The sequence below is a fragment of the Phlebotomus argentipes genome, unplaced genomic scaffold (genome assembly GCF_947086385.1).
Source record: "Phlebotomus argentipes unplaced genomic scaffold, Phlebotomus argentipes genome assembly contig_5, whole genome shotgun sequence".
NCBI lineage: Eukaryota > Metazoa > Arthropoda > Insecta > Diptera > Psychodidae > Phlebotomus > Phlebotomus argentipes.
The window spans coordinates 13,268,780-13,292,643 of record NW_026776165.1 but is presented as its reverse complement, the minus strand read 5'-3'; the positions used below and the strand labels follow the sequence as shown (position 1 = coordinate 13,292,643).

Below are 23,864 nucleotides of genomic sequence, written 5' to 3'. Positions count from 1 at the left end.
ATTTTCCCAAATACATCACAATAGTTGGACGATGTTCTGGCTGAAAATTACCAATTCGACCTCGAAGAAGCCAACTATATTCCACAAATTCAGCGCTATTATGCGGAATTCTTTACTGTTATCATCATTAAAATTTTTGTGCAGAAGAAAAACACTCTTTCTCCTATGCCAAAACGGTAAAGAGACTGGGAAGAAAGGTTCTGAAGATGTAATGATAAACAACATTTCTTTGTTGATAAAATCCCATCATTTCCCAATAAAGCCATTTACAGATCAATAGTTGTTCAATTCCCTTCGCATCATTGTGCTGAATGCGTGTGTTGGATTTCTGGCAGCTGCAGCATGAAGAGCATAACAATATGTGTTCACAAGTTGTTTACCAGAAGTTTGAAATCGATTAAACGGGGAATTTCACAATATTCATCAATAAATAATTTTACGACAATCCAGTTCATATTCTCTGAAAGCATAAAAGTTCTTTATCTCTCTCTCACTAAATGATTACCAGGAGATTCTGGAAGCAAATTACCATATAACATGTCGCGGAAAACTAAAGAAGAATAACAGTTTTGTGGAATATCTTTGTCACATGAGAAGAAACTCTGCTTCTCGTAAATCTCACCACAAATGCTAATAAAAGTGCGGGAAAGAGGCATTAATAAATTTGCCTGAAAATGCTCGTTGGAAATGGGTCAAATCAATTTACATCTCTTTAAGCGACAGTTAATTGCAAATTGTTCCTTTCGCTTTGTGTTCGCACAATATTTGGCTGTGTGGCACAAATTTCTGATTAATTCTCCAAGACAACATAGTATTTATTTGCACAAGCCACAAAGAAAAATGGGCCTATGCGATTGAAAGAGTGGGTGATGTTTGTAGTGATTATCTGGTGAAATTCCATTTTCAATCTGACCCACATCTTGACGGAGATTCTACTGCAATTATTCCTTAGCAAGAACATGTGGCAAAAATAGTGTTGTTTGATTGATTTTCGCCTAAATCGACATTCAATTGGAATCACTGAAATTGGCCAAGAGGGAGATATTATGGCTGAAATACTTTTTGACTTATTAGAATAAGCTTTCTTCCTCAGAAAGTATCGGAAGAAAGTCAAAGAACTACGCTCACTTCTTACGTTCCTTATGGTGAAAACACAGCATTTGTAATTTGTAATTTGTCCGCGATCATCTCTTTCTTCCCCTCGCGTTTCGTGTATTTTCTTTCCTACTCTGTCAGCGTCCGACTCTGACATGTCGAGACAGCCACTGTGCGAGTAGGAAGGAAAATACACGAAGCGCGTGGGGAAGAAAGAGATGATCGCGGACAAATTACAAATTACAAATGCTGTGTTTTCACCATTAAGATCTTGACTTCCGCTCATTTGCAGACTGCTTCTCACCACAATATCTCCTCCTAGGCATTGGCAAATGCCACGATTTAATGGAAAAGTCTCTGCGCTGTATTGCAATTGGACCATCTGAGCCATTCTGACTCACTGTGCAGAGATGGCAAAGTGTCCGTGTTTGGCAAGTGGCACCGTTTTCTTGCATAAACGCACCAAAATCAGGAGATCTGCGTGGGCAGTTGGCGCTGCGAAATCCGGCGAAATGGTCAACACGGTGAAGAGGTGTTGTATCACATAATGTCCACCTGTATGCCATCATCGCGACAGACTTTCGATTTCACCCGGGACGAGCGATCCTCGTCGCAATCTCGCGCAGTCAATTGAGACGATCGCACGTGGCAAAGTGCAGCACGCCAGGAATTCGTGGAGTTGTAAAAGAGGTCGAGAACCCTCGCGGTGTGTCAGATAGAGCCCAATTTGTCTTCCCCACAAGAGTGGCTTTTTGGGCTTCGCGGGTAACAGTGTGTCGTGGTGAATGAGAAGCAATTGCAGTGATTGAAAAGCCGTTAAAATAATGAAACAGTTACAGGTAAAGTGAAGAAGTCTTTCACCTACTTTTACACCCAATTTTTCATCCCGTGCACGTGAAGTATTTTCCCTACATTTGCCACTTAATATATGGCTCAATCTCTTCTACTGATGGTGAGGCTCAAAATTCCCGTGATTTTTATGGCATGACGACCTTTTTTCTCTCTCTCACTCCATATCACACGCGGGATTCTGTTATGATCACACACGCTAATGAAGTGAAGAATATCCAACTGTAAAGTTCACTTCATTAATTCTCCCAACAACTTGTCCCATTTCACTTTCTCTCCCACGAAAAGAATAAAGCCCACAACAAAGAATCCGCCAGAAGCGTGCGTCCACGTGAAGTTTCCACCTCACATTTCCCATTATGCAATCACAATAAAACCCAAGATTAAACCCACTTACAGTTAGCTATGGTCATAAAGTGCATTGTGTGCACAAAAGTGTGATTTGTCCAGGAAGCATGCAAAGAGATTCAATTTAAGATCAATCTCCAGCATGAAATATGAGCAATTGTGAGCTCGCGTTTTGATGCTCTTTTCTCAATTACGCGTTAAAGCATCACCATCAGATAGTTATATTTTCATTACACGCATGATGAAAAGGCTTTCTCATCTTCAGCAATTTCCCTCTCAAGTTCATTCAGGAAGGAATAAAATGTTTCTTCAATTTCCTTGACAAGCTTCTTCAGGAAGAGTCCAACCAGAGAGAATTGCAGATCAAATCAATATAGTGTTGATAAGAGTAATAAGTTCAGTTCAGCATTTCAACTTACAAAACTCAAGGCATTTCTTAAGAAATTCATTGAATCATTGATAATGTAATGAAGAAATATGTTAACAATTTATACACTGTGCTATTTCTCTGGCCAATACTGTATCTTACTCATGTTTTAATAAACGAAGAGCCTTTTGAAATTATATAATCAAATTCCGCGATAGAAGAACACCTTTATAGCGCGAATGAAATATTAGCTTGAGCTCATAAAATCAAATTGATGATCCATCAGTATTTCTAATAAAACTCTCGCATGCGATAAATAAAAAGTGATCCGCCGATAAGAAATAATCAGTAGGAAAACTGATGATAAGACTCTCTCGCAAGTCAGACGAAATGTGCAAAAAAATCCACTCTCGCGCAGTCGGTAGGATTCGAACCTACGCTCCCAGAGGGAATCTGATTTCTAGTCAGACGCCTTAACCGCTCGGCCACGACTGCTTGTCTCCAAAAGCAGCCAAGTCGTCTCGTGCGCTCAATTTATTTTTGCCTCTCACCAGATCTGGGCCTTTGTGCTGCTCCACGCAATCTCAGTGGCGTCCATTCAATTCCCCGACGATCGATCTTACCGTCAAGAGGCGCAGCAGCGATCCGTGGACACAGAGGCGTCACGCGTGCACAGCTACCACAATGTCAACGATCTGTTCGGCTTCGGGACGCGGTATCCAAAGAGACGCAGAAAGTATCACAAGAAACACCCCTGCTTGCCGCTCGCCTACAGTCGTCAGAGAGATTATCAAGATGACGAGCCAGATGAGAACGTTAATTCAAAGTTTTTGGGCGTTAATGTGTTCTTAACGGACATCGATGTGGACGGATCGCCGCTGTACAATCCTTTTGGCGGATATCCCTGCAGTCCTGGACTTTCAGGGCATCAGCCACTGAAGCCCCAGAAGCCTCAGCGTCCGCATCGGCCGCAAAAGCCAATAGCGTCCGAAAATCCAGTGAAACCCATCGTCGAGGATTACGATGAGGGTGAGCAACGATCTAATGAACGCTTAAGAGATTACTGATTGCGTCAATATTTTATTTTTCTAGTAATTGCGGACGATGCACAGCCGGACAAACCCGTGAGACCCACGAGACCTGAAGGAGGGCCTCTGGGATTCTTCGGCGAAGGTGGATTATTTGATCTCTCCGGTCTCAACCGTCCAGGAAGTCTCTTCAACACACTCAGCAATTTGCAGTCCCGTCCAGCTCTGACAGGGGGAAACGTCCTTGGTGACTCTGTGGGGAATCTGCAGAGACCCATTCTGGAAATCAACGTCCCAGACACCATCAACAACATTGTAAGAAAAGCCCATAAAGCACTTTTCATCACCTCAAATCAACTATGTCTCTCTGATCATTATTCTTCCAGCGAACGGGCAATTGGAATGCCAGGAAGCTCTTTGAAGACGTCCTGGACTCATTCTCATCCATAACATCACTCATCTTTGGCACATCATAACATCCTTCAAATAAATCCGATAAACTCTATTACAAAATGATCTTTATTGACACGAAAGTGTGGGTAAAAAATGATCAATCCCCAGCCCTAAATGAGGCGCAGATGGTGAATTGTGGGATGTTCCACAAAGTCCCAAGAGTGAGTCGGAAGCTCTGATGCTGGTAAGATGCTCAGGAAGGGTTGGCTCATGATCGGCAGCCAGGGAGACGAGACGATCGGATCTATTGGCTGAACTGCAGCGAGAGGATGTCATCAATCAGACGGTGAGAATTGCTGGGCGACTCACCTGATGGTTGGCCGGGTAGATGTCAAAGGTTGGGGCTCCGACCAACTCATCGTCATCATCGAAGGTGCGATAGTGCTGATGACCTCCTTTGCCGCCCCCGCCGTGTCCTATAAACCCAGACCGCGCGCGCGAGAGAGAGAGAGAGAGGAAAACAATTAGCCAGACAGTCAATCTGTGGGCAGGAATTTAGCAACTCTTTCATCATAATGACATCATTTTACATAATTTGCCACAGTCAACCATTATTGGCGAGCACCACACTAATTGCCAGGAATACAACCGGTGAGACTGTGAAATTTCTCACCTCCATAGCCACCGCCATAACCACCACCGTGTGTCCCATGTCCTGGAAGAATAAATTGCACATCACATTACAAGTCAATTTGATTCATTAAAGGGCTAACCGTATTTTCTATAAAAATTGCCACGCAATTTAATATTTAATCCCGACATCGAATAGCTGGATATAATTGAATATCGCTTATTTACGTTGATTAGAGACTTTTCAGCTCTTCTCTTAAATTCATGCACGTGAGAAAAGGAACACATTTTCTGCACTCGATTTTCACACCATCAACTTGCATTTAGTAAGGCTAAATGTGTCCAAGTTATTCAGTTCACGTGTGGCTTTTGACTGAAGGCAAACTGAATTGCTGAAGATTGACAAGCAAAATGAAGATATCAAAGCAATTGGAAATGTTCAACGAGGAACATGAATTAATTGAATTTGGCATTTCGGTTTTAACATTCAATGTGACTTCTGGACCATGGAAGAATCGGTTATTAATTGTTCTCGTGGCAGTGATAAGTCTTTTCACCTGCTACTGCGCTATTTCGCATCTGAATTACGCAATGCCACACGGACTGAACATGAATTTCATCACATCATTGATGGTGTTCTTTGGATACTTTCAAATGAGTGGAAAAATATTAATGGGTTCATTTGAGAAGCAGAGCTTTCAGCAGCTCTTCGACTGGATTTCTTCACTTTACAAACACCGAGAGAGTGATCCTGTGCTTCAACTCATCATGGAGAAGCACTTGGTTTACTCAATTAAGACTTGGAAGTTTCTTCTAAAATGGGTTGGTTCCGCATTTCTAGCAACATCACTATTGACGGCTTTAAATATGAGACCGGACAGCTTGGGTTTTGTGATTAGAATTCCATTTCTGGAACCTCACATCTTTTACGAGGAGATTGTATTCTTGGCACAAATACTTCTTGTGGTAGTGGCCAGTAGAACCATGATTTTAATCGATTCTTCAGTATTTTTCGTTGGACTTCACGTTATGGCCGCACTCAATATTCTCCGTGATTGCATTGAAATACTGAATATGAAAATTGCCGAAAATGCCGATTACTTCAAAACCATCCTCAAGTATCACAATGATGTTATTGAAAACATTTGTGTGCTCAACGAAGCAATTGAGAAAATATCATTCGTTCAAATTTTATCAGGCACTGTACTGATTATAGGAAACTTTTTTCTTATTAGAAAAGAAAGTGACCAAATGTTCGCATACATTTTATGTGTGTGTATGTTGGGACAAATTTTTCTCCTTTGTCTCTTCGGAGAATTCATCAAAATCAAACTCGATAAATTGTCCACAACGCTTTACATGACAAATTGGTACGAGTTGAGCGTCAAGGATCAGAAAACCTTCTTGATTATCCTCGCAATGGCGCAAAGACAGTACGGATTGAAGGCGGCCGGAATGTATGATGTCAACATCTACGCTTTCATTCAGGTTAATTTCACTTAATCTTCTTTCTAAAGTGTCCAATAAATGTTGAATTAATCTTTTTTCTTGCAGATTGTGAAACTCTCGATGTCTTACTGCGCCATCTTGTACGCATTCAGCAAGTGAGACTCAAGAAAAAATCACCTCACAATTTCAATTAAGATTGCAAATATAGTTTTTAGGTCAATCAGTGTAGCGAGCCATCAATTCGCGGGCTGTGCAAAATATATCCTGTGCATTAAATATGAAAACACCGTTTAAAACACACTCAGTGGAAAAAAAAAACTCTTGCACAACAAATGAATAATGAATCAGACACCATAGAAAAAGTAGATCAAAATGTGCGTCAGCATAGCAAATGTTCGTGGGAAAATTGATACTACTAAGGAAGACATTGTAAGATCCTTCAATTTAATCAATAAAGTTGCACTAAAGTAGAACAAATGGTTGGTGTTACTTAGAGAAAGGCATTCTTTCTAGTCTTCAGGCAGCATTTGAAGTTAGTGGAAGTCTTTTTCATCAGCATAAAAATGAAGATTTCAAAGCAATTGGAGATGTTCAACAAGGAGAAGCCATGGATTGAGTTTCAAACATCAGTGATAACATTCAATGTGTCTTCTGGACCATGGAAGAATCGTATTTTTATAGCAAGTGATGCAATATTGCTTGTTCTCTCACTATTCTTCATCATTTTGCATTTATTGTCCCTGGAGATGGATGGACTGAACTTAAATGTTATGATAAGTGTTATACTACTTATTGGTAACTTTCAAATACTTTCGAAATTCATCATGGGTCGCCTTGCAAAGGAGGATTTCTTGCAACTTTTTTCATGGATTGAATCTCTCCACAAAGATGAAGAATCGATGCATGAGATTAATTTTATTTTGGAAAAACATCTTGTGAAAGCGCTCATCATTTGGAAATTGCTCAGAAAGTAAAATATTTCATTATTTATTAAGACAAATTATCATGTTTCAATTCTTGTGTTCTTTCTTTCAGGTACATTAGAATTTGTATAATTTTTACAACAATTTTCGTCTGTATTAATTCGTATCCAAATAGCAAAATTGATATGATAATGCGAATTCCTTTCCTAGATACTGAAAATCTTAATTACGAAATTCTTGTGTACATGATTCAACTGATAACTTCGTCTATATCTTCGATATTTTTAGTATTGTTTGACATCGGAATAATTTTCATTGGTCTTCACGTCATGGCAGCTTTCAATATTCTCAATGATCTGATAAAACTCATCGATTATTGCATTAAGGAGAATTCAGATTATCTTAGGATAATCCTTAGACGCCACTGTGACGTGATTAAAAACCTTTGCTTGCTGAACAGAGGCATTTGGTACATTTCCTTACTTCAGTTATTCTCAGCCACAATAATACTAATTATTGGTTTTGTTTTCATGAGAACGGAAAAGATTTCAATTGTCGCTTACGTCATATCCTTATGCGCAATTGGGCAACTTTTCTTGCTTAGCTTATTTGGTGAATTTATCCAAACCAAAACTGATCAACTCTCGATTAATCTTTACTTGACAAATTGGTACGAGTTGAGCCTGAAAGATCAGAAAACCTTCTTGATTATCCTCGCAATGGCGCAGAGACAGTACGGATTGAAGGCGGCCGGAATGTATGATGTCAACATCTACGCTTTCATTCAGGTTAATTTCACTTAATCTTCTTTCTAAAGTGTCCAATAAATGTTGAATTAATCTTTTTTCTTGCAGATTATGAAACTCTCGATGTCTTACTGCGCCATTTTATACACACTCAGCGAATAATCAATAAATCTACACACGCTTTTGTATCACTAATAAATTATTCAATAAAGTACAAGGTTTCAACTCACCATATCCGCCGTGTCCTCCATGTCCTCCGTGTCCTCCATGACCGCCACCATAGGAATAAACTGCAAATACACATAGATGAATCAATTTCAATTACTCTTGATATTGATTGAGTCTCATTACAAAATCCTACGTGAAGATTCACTTCAAAGCCACTCTAAAACTCACGTCTAAATTAAATATCCTCAATTGGCATATAATACAACTTCCTCTCATGCGTACTTAATGGACAATTTTTCCCACGTTAATGAATGCAAAACTGTTCATCGCTATAAAACATCCTGTTCACTCAATTCAGGTGGAAATCACCATAAATTTTTCCAACAATGAGGAAATTGACTTACCTTTGTAACCACCATGTCCGCCGTATCCTGAAAAGCATCATCACACAGTCAATTATTGCGTTCAAAAATATGTACCACTCTTCAGCGTAATTGCATCACCGACCACTCGGCAATTTCCTCATTATCCTGTCCTGTGGCAAAGAGGAGAATATTCACACATAAAAAGCTCACCTCCATGACCACCGTGACCACCGTGACCTGCGAGAGAACATAATTTGAAATCACATTAAATTAATGCTTGATGGGGAGGAAAATTCCATAAAATAGAAAAGGAGTAAATACGATTTCTTACCTCCGCCGTATCCGCCATGTCCATAGCCCCCGTGGCCATATCCTGAGTGTCCTTACAATGGAAAACAAGTCTTAGTTGAATGCATATCTTCGAGCAATCAAAGTGTTATGAACCTATACATTTGTAAACACGTTGTTTGAGGGATTAGAAATCCCGAGAATTTCTTTTCCCTACAATAAGGAAACATTCACGAAGAAATTGTATCCAAAGTTACAAATAAAATTGGATTCTAGTTACAGAAAAAAGGACTTAAGACAATAATATCTCTTAGATGTTTTTTTTTTTCAAAACATCCATAGTCGATGCGACAAATACGCTAGAATCCTGTTCAGTTTTCCCTTGAAATTGGACTGCTATTAAAAGCTCGTTAAAGTCATGCGAGAAGGAGTCTTTAAGGACTCACCGTGGTGCTGGTGATACTGGTGCTGATGATGCTGGTGCTGATGGTGCTGGTGTTGATGATGCTGGTGATGATGATGGGGAACGTAAACGTGGAGCTGCTGATTGTGGTACGCGTGGTGATGATGCTGCTGCTGGTGCTTCTTCTTCTTCTTCTTGAAGGTCCTCGCGTCAGCGGGCATGTCGTCCTCAAAGGGATCCACGCCGTAGTAGTGTTGATCACCGACGAAAGGAGCCACCATCATGTCACCCTTGCGGAAGACAGCGAGAGACAGGAGAAGGTGAGAAGTTGAGAATTGAGCTTGTCAGACACACTGTGTACATTTGAGAACTCATTGAGTTCGTTGTCCATTTCATGGGGATTGCCTGAGCCAAGAAGGGAGCCACCGAAGAGTTTAGGCATGAGCTTCACGCCTGAGATTCCACCGTAAGCCAGCCGGCCGACGTGGCCCAGCTTCAGGCCACCAATTCCACCGAATGGACCACCGACCTCGAAATCACACACACAATCCGTCAGTGCGCTGGACAATGTCAGCATGGTCATCAACTTACCATGGGCGAATCGTCCATCGCTTGCAAATCATGCTCGAACTCTCCTTGCGCTCCTGACAGGCTCACGAAGGCCGCGAGGAGACCAAATATGGCCAAAGGGATCTGCAGAAGGTATCAAAGAGGTGAGAAGTGCGATCGCCGAAATTTGGCTGGAGAACTTGCCATCCTTAGTCACTTTCACAATCCGTCTTCACTGACACTCGAAAAGCTACTGATTGATCGCCGCCCAGTGATGAATTTCGCCTGGACTGTGTGTCCAGGAAAACAGCCCACGAAGCATTTTCTGACAATATGCAAAGTCAAGGCAGTTTGTCGGAAAAGAGTTGCTGGGCAAAGTTCAGTGAATCGCACGGGGAAAGGCAGGAAAATTGATGGCGCGAGAAAAACAGCAATGATTTCATTTGAACATATACATACATAATTGTATTTATAAGTAGGTATAATGATCAAACATAACATTTTTCCTCAATTACATTCTCTTTTCTTTAACTGTTAATAAAACTCCTTTTTTTCTTATGTCTTTTATATTGTAAATCATGTAATTATATACATAATATTTATATATTTTCATTTAATTCTTTATTATTTTGTAATTCATCTGGTATTTCTCACTCAATTAAACACTTTTCTCGTTTTTTTTTTTCTTTCTTGAATTTCTCCTGAAGAAACCGAAGGAATTGAAGGGGATTTTTGTTTTTTAAAGATGAGAAAGTTGTGATTTCAACAGATATTTTTAATTCCAGGATTTTTTTTTTTTTACATCGAAAAACGCAATTTTTAAGCACTTTTCACGTCATTTGATCCCAATCGACAAACAAATAATGCAATGGATCGAAATGCTCTTACAATATGTATAAAGAATGGAATGAGTTTCATTTTAATCTTAGGAGAATATTTGTTACACATTTTCAATGCTTTTTTTTTGGTATAGATTTATCTTCACTTTTTTTTTTAATTACGATATAATGAATTTTTTTTTTAAAGACATTAATAGATTTTTTTTTGACATTCACAGAGCTTTTCTTGTTATACAATTTTTCCATGATTATTTTTCATCTTATCTTCTTACATTTCTGAGTAGGGTAATGTTTGTATTTTTTTTTCATTCTCGTTAATATTACTTTTTTAAATGTATTTCCATGTAACCAGCAATTTATTTTGTTATTGTGAAAATCAGCATCATCTGTACATTGTTTTCACGTGTTTTTTAAAAAGCTGATAAAATTTGTATCTCTTCATTCTCGGGCACGTGAATTTACATGTGTAAATTCACGCTTTGAAAAATTTTATTCAACAAATCCATAACTGACAACACAATATTTCATGATATTACTGACATTAATTGGAAATTATTCCAAGAGAAAAAAAAAACTTCATCACACTGAATTTCTTACCTTTACTTATTTCTTCATGCTTTGTAAGTTTGCATTTTATAGATTTATAGCGAACATCAATTGCTTGTGAAAGAACAGACGACACAAAGTTTCATTCCCGATGTTGCTCAAAGGAAGCATAAAAGATTGTGTGCAATAGAAGAATTTTTTTTTTGTTTCAATTTCCTTCACATTTTTCCCCATTTTTCTCTCTTTCCCTCTAGTCAATCAATACAATATGTTCTCTTTTAAATCCTAATTATTATTTTCATCAAATGACTTTCTAACTAATGTTATATAATTTTTTTTTATATATTTTTTTCTTGCTACAAAAATTATAATTCTCAATAATTAGATTCTATTTTTGAATTTCTTACATTTTTTTTTTTTAGAATTCCCCTTTTCATTGTAAGCAAAATAAACACTTCTGCGTTCAGTAATCTCTCTTTTCCTCTCTCTCTCTCTCTTAACATTAACGCCACAGAGAAACACATTGAAACACTCAACAGAGTTTAACCTTTTCCTATAGTTTACCAAACAGACTGCAATGGCTGCAAAAATCGTTGTAGATGAACCTTGTACTTTAATATTTCACATCGTATTGCAAAGATGAGCAAGAAATTGAAGTTAAATTCATTCCCACTTTCTCACAACACTGATTGACAATCAACAATTAAAGCACGGTCAAGTCTGCAGTTTAAAGTTTATCTCTTCGATTTTAGTTTCTTTAATTGATTGAAAAATATATGAGGAATAATTTAAAAAAAAAAATTCCATCTCAGTTCTTAGTTGAAATAATTCATTGATTCTTGTGTTAAATATTTTCATAAGAAGGTTTCTATTGTCCTATTATGGCGCCACTGCATTATATTGTATTTATGAGAGTTTTATGGATTTAACACTGAGGAATCATGGTTGAGCTTTAGCATTGTATGTATATAAAGATATGTTCAGTGAGGGAAATAATTAAAAAAAAAAAAAGAAAGCAAAATTTTGTCAAAGGAATTAATTACACGTGGGCAAGGTAACATTTCTTGATGATTATTTTTTTTTGTCACTTTTCCAACCACATTTTTTCAAAGCAAGAGAGATTCATAATGAAAATAGTGTCAGTATTTCCCAACATTGAAAAGCTCCACTCATTACTTACTGAACGCAGTTGTGTTGTCACAACTCTTTTGTATGGCCAAAAGATATTATTTCCAAATGATCAATGCAATATTGCTGCGACTTAAATTACACAATCGTCATTTCCCTTTCACTTTATTTACGTACATTGCCAGCGAAAGAAAAATCATAATGCTTTGCAAAAATGAAACAAGTTGACGAATCTCATGCACAGAATAAAAAAAATACCTAAAGTGTAAGCATTTTCCTTAACATCGACACACATTGAAAGAAAAAAATTCGCTGTTCATGTAGGCGCATTTGAGTATCTGGACAGAAATGCATGTTCATCAATTAATGCAGTGCGATGTCTTTGCACAAAAAGAAAACCATTCACTTTGCGCGATTATTTTTTTTTTTTGGGGGAAAATAGAAGACGCAAAGAATGGTGAAAATATAATTGGAACGTCAACGGCATCTCTTCAAAATACACTTAATCAACTTGTTTCATTTCCCATTATAGATTCCATCGTTCTCTGCGCAGAGTTTTCTGAGTGACTCTCACACACTTGAGAGTGACTTAAATTCATCTATTTTATTGTTATATTATATTCACTCCACTAATTTTTTCGCAATCACTTCACTAAGAGAGTCTCGAGAGGAGTTCCTCTCTTTGCTCACAAAGACTCTTCTAACTCTCTCTCTCTCTCTTTCTTTCTTCCCTAGCAAAATACACCTTGTCTGATGTTTGATAATGCAATAGATAGAATGTTACATGTAATTAATACAATTATTCATTCCCCTTCCACATTTGTTCCTTTTAATTTTAACACCATCATATAATATACAAATGTATACAATAGGATATTTCTTATGTATTTTCTTTGTATTATTATATGAATCTCTTGTTTATGGTTAGTCACTTAAACAATATATCCTCTAATATATCTCTTCCTTCTACATTTAAGGATACTGACATCTTTCCTTTTGATAAATATCCCTCTTTTCTTGTTGAATCGTCAAAACGAACTTTGAATGACACATTTATGTTCAAACAGTATTTTTTTTTCAAATGCAATTCTTCTGTAAATATACTATACACTCCCAAATATTACCACTATAGATACTCTCTTATTTTTTTTTTTTTTGGTGTTGGATCAAAATGAATAAATACTCCTTTTCCTAAATATTAATTATTCACCATTTCTCCTTTCTTTCTTCCTTCATCTAGAGTGCGACACCACATAGAGAAGAAAAACAACAAATCGCATGAAATTCTGCTGCTGGCTGACAAAATAAATCCAAAAATGAACTCACCTTGATGCTCACCCAAGCGCCTCGTTTACTCCTCAGGCGATCCCTGGCCCACAGCCGATTCCGTGCCGAGAGTGCCCAGCTCGGCCGCCTGGCAGATGAGCGACACGCGGTAGAAGTAGTTGCGCCAGAAGTTCTCCTCGGTGATGATCTTGGGCACCAAATCGAAGCGCATCTTCTCCAGGGCCGGATCCTCTGCCATGATGGCCTGCGCCACGGTGTAGGACACATCGTAGTCAAACTGGAAGTCCACACCGGCCGGCGGGGCGCGCACGAAGTTGCGCCTGTCGGCCGATAGGCCGAGGATCTCCTCCTTCACCTTCTCGCTATTGCTCACGCCCACCCATGGCGGTTGTCCTGAGCCACCCTTGCCGGCGTTCTCCTTCATGAATGCCTCCTGCTCCTTCGTGAAGTCGCCCAAGATGCTCTGCTGGGAAGTCAGGCGGGCAAAAGAGATTTACTGTTAATTTTGCAAATAAAATCATGGCAAACCCTAAAGCTATGTGGAAATCATTGAGTAATTGATGAGCAAGAATTGAATAGTAGAAGTAATTAATTAGTAATTAAGACTCTAAGAAGAAGATTCCAGATCTTAATGATTATTTCTTCTTTTCAACACCAGGTTTTGGTTGCATAAGTCGTAGAAATTCATAGAGGATCAAGCAAATACGCACAAAACACTTAATAAATCGCCCGTGTCTTTCAATCTGATAAAGAAACTGTTCAAATTCCTCAGTGAAATTGTTAAAGAAGAAACTAAAAGCCTTAAATTCTCCCTTAATATTTGTATAATGCCAAATTTCAATTTGTATCGATTTCATCATCACATTTAATTGTTCTAAATAGCAATTGAAATTATCAATTTCCAAGAAAGCAAACAAATCTTTGTGGCATTTCATCAAAATATTTCATAATGCAGTCAATCTTATTGACAATTCAATTACTTCTTCCCTCGCTCTCTCTGTATTTTCTTATTAAACGTTGTCCTGTATTGAGGGATTTTCTCAGAATAAATATTTCACATTGCCAACAAATTGAGTATGAGTAGGAGGAAATTGAGAATTCATTGCAATTTATACGTTCTCTATTCATAAAGTACTAATAAGAAATTGATTGGTTTTATATTGCAAGAGTTGCAAGTGATTCGATGACACTTACATTATCTTTGACGGTCTCCTTGATCTTGGCCCCGGCCTTGTTCACAGATGAGTACAGGAATGAGCCAAAACTCTTCACACCTTGAGTCACTTTTGTTGTCACTTGCCCTATTTGTCCCGCCTGATCATCCTGCGGCGTCGTCGGCCCGGATCCGGGCTTCGAGTCTGCACCTTCTGTTGCGCTGCACGGGGAAAAAAAACGCGAAGGATTTGTTGTTGTCTTAGTGTTGCAAGAAGAAAACTCAAATTTTTGAACTTACTACAGAGAAAATAGAGAGCAATTAAGAGAGAGAGTGCATGCTTATTGCAAATATAAGAATGAGGATAAGAAAGAGATTATAGAGAGAAATTAAGTAAAAGAATAATGCTGAGAGAAAGAGAGAATAAAGTCATGTGATAATGTGTGAAATATACAATAAATATTTGATATAATTATAATTAAGCAAAAAGGAAAACTAATTAAAACTTCAAATTTATTACTACAATGTAGAAAAGCATATGAAGCAAGTGGAAAAAAGAAACAGACATATTGATAGAATGAACGGAAATGAAAACAGAAAAAAAAGATAAGACACAAACTTATCACTAAATGAATGAGAAATTTGTACGCAAAGTCCCAAAAATGAAATCAACCAGAAACAAAATGAGGAATACAAGAAGGAAATTTCAGGAAATTAAATAATGTCTCTAAAATAGAGTCCAATTAAGTATTAATAAGATATATGATTGATGAAGACCCCCATAATTTAACGGATATTCTCATCTTCTTATCTATCATGATAAATTCATTCTCTTTATCATCTCAATTGTGATTCAAATAACTTTTTAATCCAATCTAATAAATATGACAATGAGTATATATAAATTCTCGAGAGAGAGATCGAAAGAACGTTCACAAAAGTCGAAATGTACAATTTGCAACAATTATATAATCTGGATTATATATGAATATATATATATATATAAATGTACTTGAAGAGAGAGGCATGAGAAACTTGTGCTTGTAAACACTTAAGAAAATGGTTCGTTTGTTTCGTTAGCAGTATTTATTAGGGGGGCCCATACCTAATATACCTAGATTTATCTTCATCATCTGCCGCAGCCGCCTCACTCGCCTCCGCCGCGGCCCTGGCCTCCGCCTCCACGGCCGCGTCCGCGCTCACTTCCACTGCCACGCCGCCCTCCTCGGACTCAGCGGCCTTTTTACTGAAGCCCGGAATCGTTGGCATCGACGGCATAGAGACGGTCGGCATTGCCGGCATTGATGGCATCGACGCATTGCCCAGCCAGCCCGTCATCTGGCTCTTCACGTTCGAGAACATCCCGCCAGCCTTGGTGGGGCTGAAAGATGAGGAAGGGAAATGCGGAACATTTTTATTGTGAAGGGATTCTAAATGCGGAGCGAAACCTTGATCACCTCTGTCCTGCAATAATTAATAATCATACAAAGGAGTTCCATTCACTTCATTCATTTGTGATCATGTTCAGTCACACATTTCAATGAAAAATTTTTTTTCCCTTGAGAAATAAAATCATATCAAGATTCAAAAACTCTCTTCTGATTTTTCAAGAGAATTCTTTGCGGAGACAAATTATAATCTTAAAATAATATGCTAAACTGAAACTTCAATAATTTCACTTCTATAGCATTAATTATTCAGATATTTCTCAAATATAGCGTCGAAATTGGATGAAATTTATCTAATTTCCCATTGCTCAAAGTGATTTTCATGAAAATCAAATTACAAATATGCGAAATAGAGAACAGTTTTCACATTATTTAGCGTAATATGATAATGCGTCACACTATTTTCCATAAATTAATCCTCTATTATTCACTCAGCAATTAAGTTAATTCTCCCCTTGAATGTTTAATTACTCTAATCAAGGGCTTTTAAGAGGAAATCTCAGTACCGTAAATTATTCGCTATTTTGACTACACAGAAATTATTTATTGAAATTCAACAGTGTCAGAAATCAAGGAAAAAATAGATGCATTGGCGCTTCAGTTTGAGTTACATCATATTTCATCATATTTCATCACAATTTCTCAGCATCGATAAAATTTTGCAACGCAAATAGTTGAAATTACCCTTAATAAGTAATCAATGTAATTCAGAATTCAACCCTGAGGGATGAGAATATCATATTGAATGCCATCATTGTCAAATTCTGTTCACACTATCAATTGTGATATCACATATTGCGAAATGTATTATCGAATCTATGCAAATAGCAACGATTAATAATAATACGAATATCTTCACCTCTAAAAAAAAATAGACAATAATACGAAGCGTCGTGCATCTCGGATTTCCTGTAATCTTGGCGGCAAGATAAGAGATTCATTGGAAAATTGATACAGTCAAAGGAATTCATGTATTAAGAAGGAATGTTCGTCTTCATATATTACTCTGTATTTTCAGAGATTTAATATTGTTATCATGTCTTCATATCAAGACATTCTGCAAATTCAATAATCTCAAAGAAATGCGCCAATAATCGTGGGCGGACGAGGAATACTCAATTGAATAACCTTGATGTGCACAAGGAGATTAAATTGCATGTGAAGATTCATGTTTTATCATGGACTTCCCAGGTGAATCCTTCACAAGTACATAGCCGCAGCTTGCGTTTCCTGTCTTCTCAGATAAAATAAGCAATATTCAATTTAACTTTCATCTCCTGTTGATGTGATGTCACGTTTCATCCCTTGTGTTTTTATGGTAATGCAAACTCTCCCCCCACCCACATTCGATTCACCATCCTTTTGGGCACGCATTGAAGCGCGAATGGCGCATAGAAAAAAAAATCACTGACTGCTGATGAGACAAACAATTGAGATTTAGCAAACAACTGTCCTTGTTGTGAGCACTGAAGCGAGAAAAAGGGTGGAAATTTTGCTCTGGCACTCTGTTGCACATGGAAATGATATTCCCGGGAAATTTATTTCGAGTTAATTAAGGTTCAGTAGAAATCCTAGGAAATTTGCAATAATTAAAATTGTATAAAAAGGTTTCAATTTCAATAGATGTGAATAAAATAATGAGTCAAATTTCGGCGTTTTAACGAGGAAAAACTTTTTCTCATATCGAAATTCATATTAATTAAAATTTCCATTTTAATTGTCAATAAAGTGTTAACAAGTTGATATTCATTAAAAAAAATTAGATTTTTATTACTAAATGTATTAACACGGAATTTGTCTGCAATCTTATTTCATATTTTCTGCAATATTATGAGCCTGAAAATTGCAAGAAAAAATCCTGACTAATTGAGCAATTCCCAGTCAAACAAGGAATGTTTAAAATAAATTATATTAGTTTAACACAGTCCTTTGCTATTCTGAAATGACACGTTTTAAACCAATTTGTACCGTCTAAATGTGTAATTTTAGCACGACCTCCAGAAGTTGCTTTAATGAATGTGTAAAAAGGGTAAAAAGCAGAATGACAGATCGGAAAGTGCAGAATAATTTGATAGGTTGGTTAAATATGTGATTTTGGCCCTGATTTTTAAATATAAGCATGAATGATATTAGCAGCAAATCCTTTTTATCAGTGATTTAGGTCTTTAATAATTGGATTTTTAATCAATTTTCCCCATTTTCCTTATTTTAAACGTTGTGGAATTGCCTCAGAACTCATTTACACTGTTTTAGCGATAATATCAAGGGCTATTTTTCCTTATTCATTTCGAAATGCTAAATTTATGCATGTTTGAAGTTTAAAATTTCTCGGAATTACTCCAAAAAATTTCTATTCAAATTTGCCATAAAATACCAGACAATTTTCCCTTTAATCTATGGGAAAACCTCTGGTTTTCAAGTTCAACCGAATGCTTTTCAGGGAAAACGAATCCAACCAATCATAAGATGGATGTGATTGAAATCTCTGCACCAGAATTCAGCCACATTCGGTGTGCATATTAATCAGCTAATTCACATGTGTGTTGACATAATCAAAAAATGCAATCTCACTCCGGCTATAGATTGACATTGACCCATCTCTCTCTGCATGCTTCTACCTGATGAATTTTGCTTTGAATCATTCACACAATTTCGCGAAAACCGTGGGGATTTTACATCTGTTCTGTGTGGAATTCCGTCAAAACAGAGACACAGTGATGACATTTTGATTACCAATGTCGCATATCACAAATAGACTGAGCGCGAGGTATATTAATTGGGATTTGGGGAGAAATTTTTGCTATGGAGTGTGAATACCTTCCAGCTGTTTTCGCTGTGCGTGGGTGTTGCGATGAATTTTTGAGTTCATTCACGAGCAAGGTCTCTTCTTCTGGGCTTCTTTTCGCAGCACCTCACTGTGCGCCACTGAGACACACGATGGGACGAGAGGAGAACCTCCCAAGCATTATCCACACATTTTCTCGCTCCCTTTTACATAATCGGGGGTGGTTTCGCAGAGAGAGAGTCGTATGTATTGGAGAGCGTGTATATGAAACTAATCGATCCACTTGTAGCCAGAGTAGGCCATGGAGAAATCTGACAGTGTGCGGAGAGCAAATCCTGGACCAGAACACGGTGTCTGGCCAGGAAGTTGCACCAACAAATGCATGAGGGGAGAGACTCACCTTTGGCCAGCTTCCTCGGCTGCAGGCGCTGCGGTGTCCGCTGGCGGAGCCTCGGGAGCTGCTGCGGCCTCAGCTGCTGGTGGCAGTGATCCTTCCTCCTGGTCGCCCTTCTTGCCGCCCACCCAGGATGTCACTTGGTTGGTCAAGCCTGAGAACATCTTGCTGTCGCACACACTTCGCCAAGGGGTCACGAAAGTCCCGAATGGATGCCTGATAAGTCGCCTCTGCAGATGCTGCTGCGCCTCTCTGGTCCACACTCAGCTGCACACTGATATCCCGCTGATATCCTCGGCAGTTTAAATACCTTTCGCTGCACCTGCAACTCTTTTCGCCCTTCTTCCTGTCTCCGCGCGACTTTTTTTCCCAATTGCAATGTCGACTGTGTGTCGATGTGATTTTTCACGTTAGTGCGCCTCTCTCCTCGCACAAACCATGCGCACTCGGCCAGAGGGATCAATAGCAGGAACGTCCTTTTCTCCGCTCTCTTCCAGCAACACTTGTCCCACGAGATTCTTGCACACTTCAGCCAATATTCCACGTACTGCCGCTTCCGTTGCCACTCTGGAGCGCCGCTTCGTCACTCTGGGATGGCTTTTGGGGGCAAATCTTACGCTTTGCAGCTTCCAGGCCACGCAAATTATCAACAAAGATTCGCAGCAGCGTGAAATATCCAACAGCAAAACAACGAAACACTTTGACAACGACCACTAGCGCCACTCGGCGACTGGTACCCGACTTGGCGGATTTGAATTTGCCGAATTTTGGCTCGAATCAGGCAGAATTCTTCGCGGAAACCTATTGATTATTGGAATCTGCAAGAGTTTGTCTCGGTGATAGACTTGCGTACGCACTATTTGAGATTAATTGCAAACGGAGAGTGCAATGAAGTGGGACTCAAGGTAGGAATATTCTGCGGAAAGTCGGCGACGTTGTCCAGTCTGCGGACGAAAGTGTCCCAAAAGCACCAAGTTTAGTACTTCACCGTCTCGCGAAGAAATCTGCCATATTTGTGTGACATTGGGAGGTTTTTATTAGCAAATTCGCGATTTGTGTGTGGTTTTGTCGCAATTTCAGCGTGCTACACAGTCGCAAAGGCCGCTATTTGCAGTGCAGCGTCTTGTCTGGACACTCAGCTGTGCAGAAGGGGGCGATTTGGGCAGTTGCGTGGTGAACTTGAGGCCAGAAGTGGCAGACAAAGTTGCGGACTTTGGATGTTTGGTATGTGTTTTCGGAGGGGGGCTTCTTTGTTTGCGGGCGGTCTTTTCAGTGCTCTGTGCGACCCTTTGCAGCAAGCCACAATGGGCAGTGAGTGAGTGCACACAGGAAGATCTTTCACAATGAACTCCATCCCCTCGACGGCGCCCACGTCGGCGGACGCCTGCCTCAGTATTGTGCACTCGCTGATGTGCCACCGGCAGGGGGGCGAGACCGAGGGCTTCGCGAAGCGCGCCATCGAGAGCCTGGTGAAGAAGCTGAAGGAGAAGCGCGACGAGCTGGACTCTCTCATCACGGCCATCACGACAAATGGGGCGCATCCCAGCAAGTGCGTGACAATTCAGCGCACCCTCGACGGGCGACTGCAAGTGGCCGGACGCAAGGGCTTCCCGCACGTTATCTACGCACGCATCTGGCGCTGGCCGGACCTGCACAAGAACGAGCTGAAGCACGTGAAGTACTGTCAGTACGCGTTCGACCTCAAATGTGACTCTGTGTGCGTGAATCCCTATCACTATGAGCGCGTCGTGTCGCCCGGCATCGACCTGAGCGGTCTCACGCTGCAGTCCGGGCCGAGCAGGATCGTCAAGGATGAGTACTCGGCGGGCGCCATGGTGCCGGGTGCGCTGGAAATGGAGGCCCTGGACGCGGGCACAATCCAGCACCATCCGCCGCCGATCAACAACTCATCCTACCCAGGATACCAGCAAGGTAAGTCCCCCTGACACACTCTGCACGCCCGCACTGACGCTCAGCCTTTGCAGCTCCCCACACCATGACCGTTCCGCCGGACAGTGGCCTCCAGGCGAGCGCTTGCATCCATCCCGGGGCGCCGCAGGTGCAGCAGCAGCCCATTGTGTCGCTACCGGGCATGCCATCCGGCGCCCAGGCGAGCGTGATGTCCGCCTCGGCGGCCCCTGACGCCACTCTGCAGTCGCAATCGCCATCACAGTCCTACTACGCCGGCACGGCGACTGGACAGGCGCCGAGCAGTGCCCCAGAGCCGCTTCCCGTGGATCCACAGACGCAGCCCGGCGCGACTGGCAGCATGACAATTATCCAGTCGTCGGGCGGCGGACACCAGCAGAAGAACGGCTACGTAGCTGGCGCGGCGGCACCCACCGGTGGCGGCGGCGGCAGTGGAGCAGCCGGTCAAGTGCAATCGACACAGCCCTTCACATCCACAGAGTCCATTCAGGGCACCTGGACGGGCTCCAGCACGCTGACCTACACGCAATCAATGCAGCCGCCGGACATGCGACAGAACCAGTCAATGTTCTGTAAGTGTCCCCGGAGGGCTTCCAGCAGCTGAAATTTGCCTCAGCCACTTTCTTGTGGTCGAGAGAAGAGGCTGCAGTGAATCCCAACTGCCCACATTTTTGCACATACTCTAGCAGCGTTTTTTTTTTGCAGGGTCGCACGGCAACTCCCATATCCAGGGCGAGGTGTTTGGGCATCAGCGTCTGTTGTCGCGCCAGCCCGCGCCGGAGTACTGGTGCTCCGTGGCATATTTCGAGCTGGACACGCAGGTGGGGGAGACATATAAAGTGCCGTCGTCGAAGCCCAATGTCATTGTCGACGGCTATGTGGATCCGTCTGGTGGGAATCGCTTCTGCCTAGGCGCACTCAGCAATGTGCATCGCACGGAGCAGAGTGAGCGCGCCAGGTTGCACATCGGCAAAGGCGTGCAGCTAGACCTGCGCGGCGAAGGCGACGTGTGGATGCGCTGCCTCAGTGATCACTCGGTCTTCGTGCAGAGCTACTATCTGGACCGCGAGGCGGGCAGAACGCCCGGAGATGCGGTGCACAAGATCTACCCAGCGGCTTACATTAAGGTATGATTCACTGGACAGGTAGAGTTTGAGTCACTCCTTATTATCGGTCGTGAACAGTCATTAAGAATTAAATGGGGTTGAATAGAATGAGGAAGTTGAGAAATGAGTGGTTATTGGGAAGATTTTCCTACGATATAGTTAAAAATGTGGCTTTCACAGGTCTTCGACTTGCGTCAGTGCTACAGGCAGATGCAGTCTCTGGCGGCGAATGCTCAGGCCGCGGCTGCGGCGCAGGCGGCGGCCGTGGCCGGACTCCCAGGATCTCAAATTGGCGCCCCACCGAGAAGTGAGTCGACAAGATTGAAGCTGTCTGCTTTCGGGGAAATATCTCACTCTTTCTCTCATCCCACTGAAGGTCTCAATGCGGCGGCGGGCATCGGTGTGGACGATCTGCGGCGCCTCTGCATCCTGCGGCTGAGCTTCGTGAAGGGCTGGGGCCCCGACTATCCGCGCCAGAGCATCAAGGACACGCCGTGCTGGGTGGAGGTGCACCTGCATCGCGCCCTGCAGCTGCTGGACGAGGTGCTGCACACGATGCCGATCGATGGCCCGCGCACGGTGGAGTGAGAGCGCCCCCGATGACTTCTCAGAGAGCCATTTCTACATTATGTATGTGTACATATTTAATTGGAGGAGAGAAACATTTAATAAAACATTCACACAAGAGCGCGCGCAATGTTATGAGCTGTTGACGAAGTTGATGGAATACGAGCCACTCTTCTCGTCCTTCACCATGCGGAAGTTGTTGGTGGAGAGGCCGAAGGGCTTCAGGATGAGATTGCCCACGTCCTTGAGCTTGTCCAGCATCTCCTCCTTCAGTTTTTCGTTGCGCTCCTGCACTAGTTCAGTGAGTCTGTCCACGGCCAGACGTGCTTCGGCATTGCTCGGTTCTATTGAAAGGATTTTCTGGTAGTCCTCGAGGCTCTCGTCGAACTTGTCGAGCTTCTCCAGCGTGGTTGCCCGCCTGAGGGGTGGAAAAAGGGGTTGGTGAGCGATAAAAAGTAGGAAAACATTGTGTCAGGTGTGGGGTTCGAACCCACGCTCCCTCTCGGGAACCAGAGCTTAAATCTGGCGCCTTAGACCGCTCGGCCAACCTGACTACCATTATCAGCTGCGAACAGACTCAGTTCATAGCTTTAAGGGTTGGCCAACCGAACAAAACACACCCCCAACAGCCCCCAAAACCACCTCTCTCGTCTCTCACCTCTGGAGAACCTTCAGATAGTCGGGCTTCAGCAGCAACGCCACTGTGCAGTCGTCAACAACGCGGGAAAAGTCCTCAAGCTTGAGATTTGTGGCTGCTCTGTTGGCGAAGAACACCGCTCGCTGCTCTACGTACTCCAGCGGACAGATCTTCGCGCCGGCACTGTACAGTACAAGGGAGTCCTCGTAGTTGCCCTCCCGGAAGCACTTATTGCCTTCACTCTTCAACTGCACTATCACATCATTGAGGTTAGACACATCTGATCCCTGCCCAGCGTTCGCAGACGAAGAATCCTCCGTCTTATCACACTTCTCCATGTTCCTCGGATGACAGGTACGGCGAATTTATTGCTATATCTTCATGCAATTGCGATTTTCTTAGAAAATTCCAGAGAAAACACGAATTATCGTTCCCAAAACAATG

At 41.2% G+C, this 23,864-nt stretch overlaps 5 protein-coding genes and 2 non-coding genes across 11 annotated transcripts; 2 read left to right on the top strand and 5 right to left on the bottom strand.

Annotated features, from left to right (window-relative positions):
• Positions 1-3,072: 3,072 nt before the first annotated feature.
• On the bottom strand, positions 3,073-3,154 carry Trnas-aga (transfer RNA serine (anticodon AGA)). The gene has a single exon. It is a non-coding gene; the product is annotated as a tRNA-Ser (tRNA).
• A 1,128-nt stretch (positions 3,155-4,282) lies between these two features.
• LOC132255485 (histidine-rich glycoprotein-like) lies at positions 4,283-9,735 on the bottom strand. 2 transcript variants are annotated; one of them, XM_059751546.1, is made up of 9 exons: positions 9,644-9,735; positions 9,096-9,342; positions 8,693-8,743; positions 8,572-8,598; positions 8,401-8,427; positions 8,059-8,118; positions 4,754-4,795; positions 4,450-4,556; positions 4,283-4,396 (listed from the first exon to the last, which is right to left on the bottom strand). In XM_059751546.1, the coding sequence occupies exons 1-9, from the start codon at positions 9,659-9,661 to the stop codon at positions 4,385-4,387; spliced, it is 591 nt and encodes a 196-aa protein (XP_059607529.1). In that variant the 5' UTR covers positions 9,662-9,735; the 3' UTR covers positions 4,283-4,384. The 2 variants fall into 2 exon arrangements, with proteins under 2 accessions (XP_059607529.1, XP_059607528.1); XM_059751545.1 differs by having other exon boundaries at positions 4,290-4,556.
• LOC132265789 (odorant receptor 4-like) lies at positions 5,122-7,203 on the top strand. Its single transcript, XM_059766563.1, has 2 exons — positions 5,122-6,198; positions 7,102-7,203. Exons 1-2 carry the CDS (start codon positions 5,122-5,124, stop codon positions 7,201-7,203), a joined length of 1,179 nt encoding a protein of 392 aa, XP_059622546.1.
• A 522-nt stretch (positions 9,736-10,257) lies between the features above and the next one.
• Positions 10,258-19,890, bottom strand: LOC132256602 (synapse-associated protein of 47 kDa). 4 transcript variants are annotated; one of them, XM_059753108.1, is made up of 5 exons: positions 19,188-19,890; positions 15,660-15,935; positions 14,596-14,776; positions 13,441-13,867; positions 10,258-13,350 (listed from the first exon to the last, which is right to left on the bottom strand). In XM_059753108.1, exons 1-4 carry the CDS (start codon positions 19,343-19,345, stop codon positions 13,466-13,468), a joined length of 1,017 nt encoding a protein of 338 aa, XP_059609091.1. In that variant the 5' UTR covers positions 19,346-19,890; the 3' UTR covers positions 10,258-13,350; positions 13,441-13,465. The 4 variants fall into 4 exon arrangements, with proteins under 4 accessions (XP_059609091.1, XP_059609092.1, XP_059609093.1 ...); XM_059753109.1 differs by having other exon boundaries at positions 13,441-13,864; XM_059753110.1 differs by having other exon boundaries at positions 15,669-15,935.
• Positions 19,891-20,180: 290 nt separating this feature from the next.
• On the top strand, positions 20,181-22,901 carry LOC132256496 (mothers against decapentaplegic homolog 4). Its single transcript, XM_059752944.1, has 6 exons — positions 20,181-20,405; positions 20,477-21,113; positions 21,167-21,682; positions 21,816-22,237; positions 22,397-22,523; positions 22,593-22,901. Exons 2-6 carry the CDS (start codon positions 20,525-20,527, stop codon positions 22,802-22,804), a joined length of 1,866 nt encoding a protein of 621 aa, XP_059608927.1. The 5' UTR covers positions 20,181-20,405; positions 20,477-20,524; the 3' UTR covers positions 22,805-22,901.
• LOC132256499 (tetratricopeptide repeat protein 1) lies at positions 22,900-23,766 on the bottom strand. Its single transcript, XM_059752949.1, has 2 exons — positions 23,442-23,766; positions 22,900-23,201 (listed from the first exon to the last, which is right to left on the bottom strand). Exons 1-2 carry the CDS (start codon positions 23,756-23,758, stop codon positions 22,916-22,918), a joined length of 603 nt encoding a protein of 200 aa, XP_059608932.1. The 5' UTR covers positions 23,759-23,766; the 3' UTR covers positions 22,900-22,915.
• Positions 23,253-23,336, bottom strand: Trnal-uaa (transfer RNA leucine (anticodon UAA)). Its single transcript has one exon. It is a non-coding gene; the product is annotated as a tRNA-Leu (tRNA).
• Positions 23,767-23,864: the final 98 nt, after the last annotated feature.

What these genes read in the sequence shown, in the direction of transcription:
- LOC132256499 (XM_059752949.1), bottom strand. Translation starts at nt 23,758, where the DNA reads ATGGAGAAGTGTGATAAGACGGAGGATTCTTCGTCTGCGAACGCTGGG. An exon ending in TATCTGAAGGTTCTCCAGAG is followed by an intron (nt 23,202 to 23,441) that starts GTGAGAGACGAG and finishes TCCACCCCTCAG; the next exon opens with GCGGGCAACCACGCTGGAGA.
- LOC132255485 (XM_059751545.1), bottom strand. An exon ending in CCAGTATCACCAGCACCACG is followed by an intron (nt 8,744 to 9,095) that starts GTGAGTCCTTAA and finishes TTCCATTGTAAG; the next exon opens with GACACTCAGGATATGGCCAC. An exon ending in TGGAGGACACGGCGGATATG is followed by an intron (nt 4,796 to 8,058) that starts GTGAGTTGAAAC and finishes TTATTCTTCCAG; the next exon opens with GACATGGGACACACGGTGGT.
- LOC132265789 (XM_059766563.1), top strand. Translation starts at nt 5,122, where the DNA reads ATGAAGATATCAAAGCAATTGGAAATGTTCAACGAGGAACATGAATTA. An exon ending in ACATCTACGCTTTCATTCAG is followed by an intron (nt 6,199 to 7,101) that starts GTTAATTTCACT and finishes ATCTTGTGAAAG; the next exon opens with CGCTCATCATTTGGAAATTG.
- LOC132256496 (XM_059752944.1), top strand. Translation starts at nt 20,525, where the DNA reads ATGAACTCCATCCCCTCGACGGCGCCCACGTCGGCGGACGCCTGCCTC. An exon ending in ACAGAACCAGTCAATGTTCT is followed by an intron (nt 21,683 to 21,815) that starts GTAAGTGTCCCC and finishes TTTTTTTTGCAG; the next exon opens with GGTCGCACGGCAACTCCCAT. An exon ending in AATTGGCGCCCCACCGAGAA is followed by an intron (nt 22,524 to 22,592) that starts GTGAGTCGACAA and finishes ATCCCACTGAAG; the next exon opens with GTCTCAATGCGGCGGCGGGC.
- LOC132256602 (XM_059753108.1), bottom strand. Translation starts at nt 19,345, where the DNA reads ATGTTCTCAGGCTTGACCAACCAAGTGACATCCTGGGTGGGCGGCAAG. An exon ending in GCCGAGGAAGCTGGCCAAAG is followed by an intron (nt 15,936 to 19,187) that starts GTGAGTCTCTCC and finishes CTCATCTTTCAG; the next exon opens with CCCCACCAAGGCTGGCGGGA. An exon ending in AGGAGACCGTCAAAGATAAT is followed by an intron (nt 13,868 to 14,595) that starts GTAAGTGTCATC and finishes CTGACTTCCCAG; the next exon opens with CAGAGCATCTTGGGCGACTT.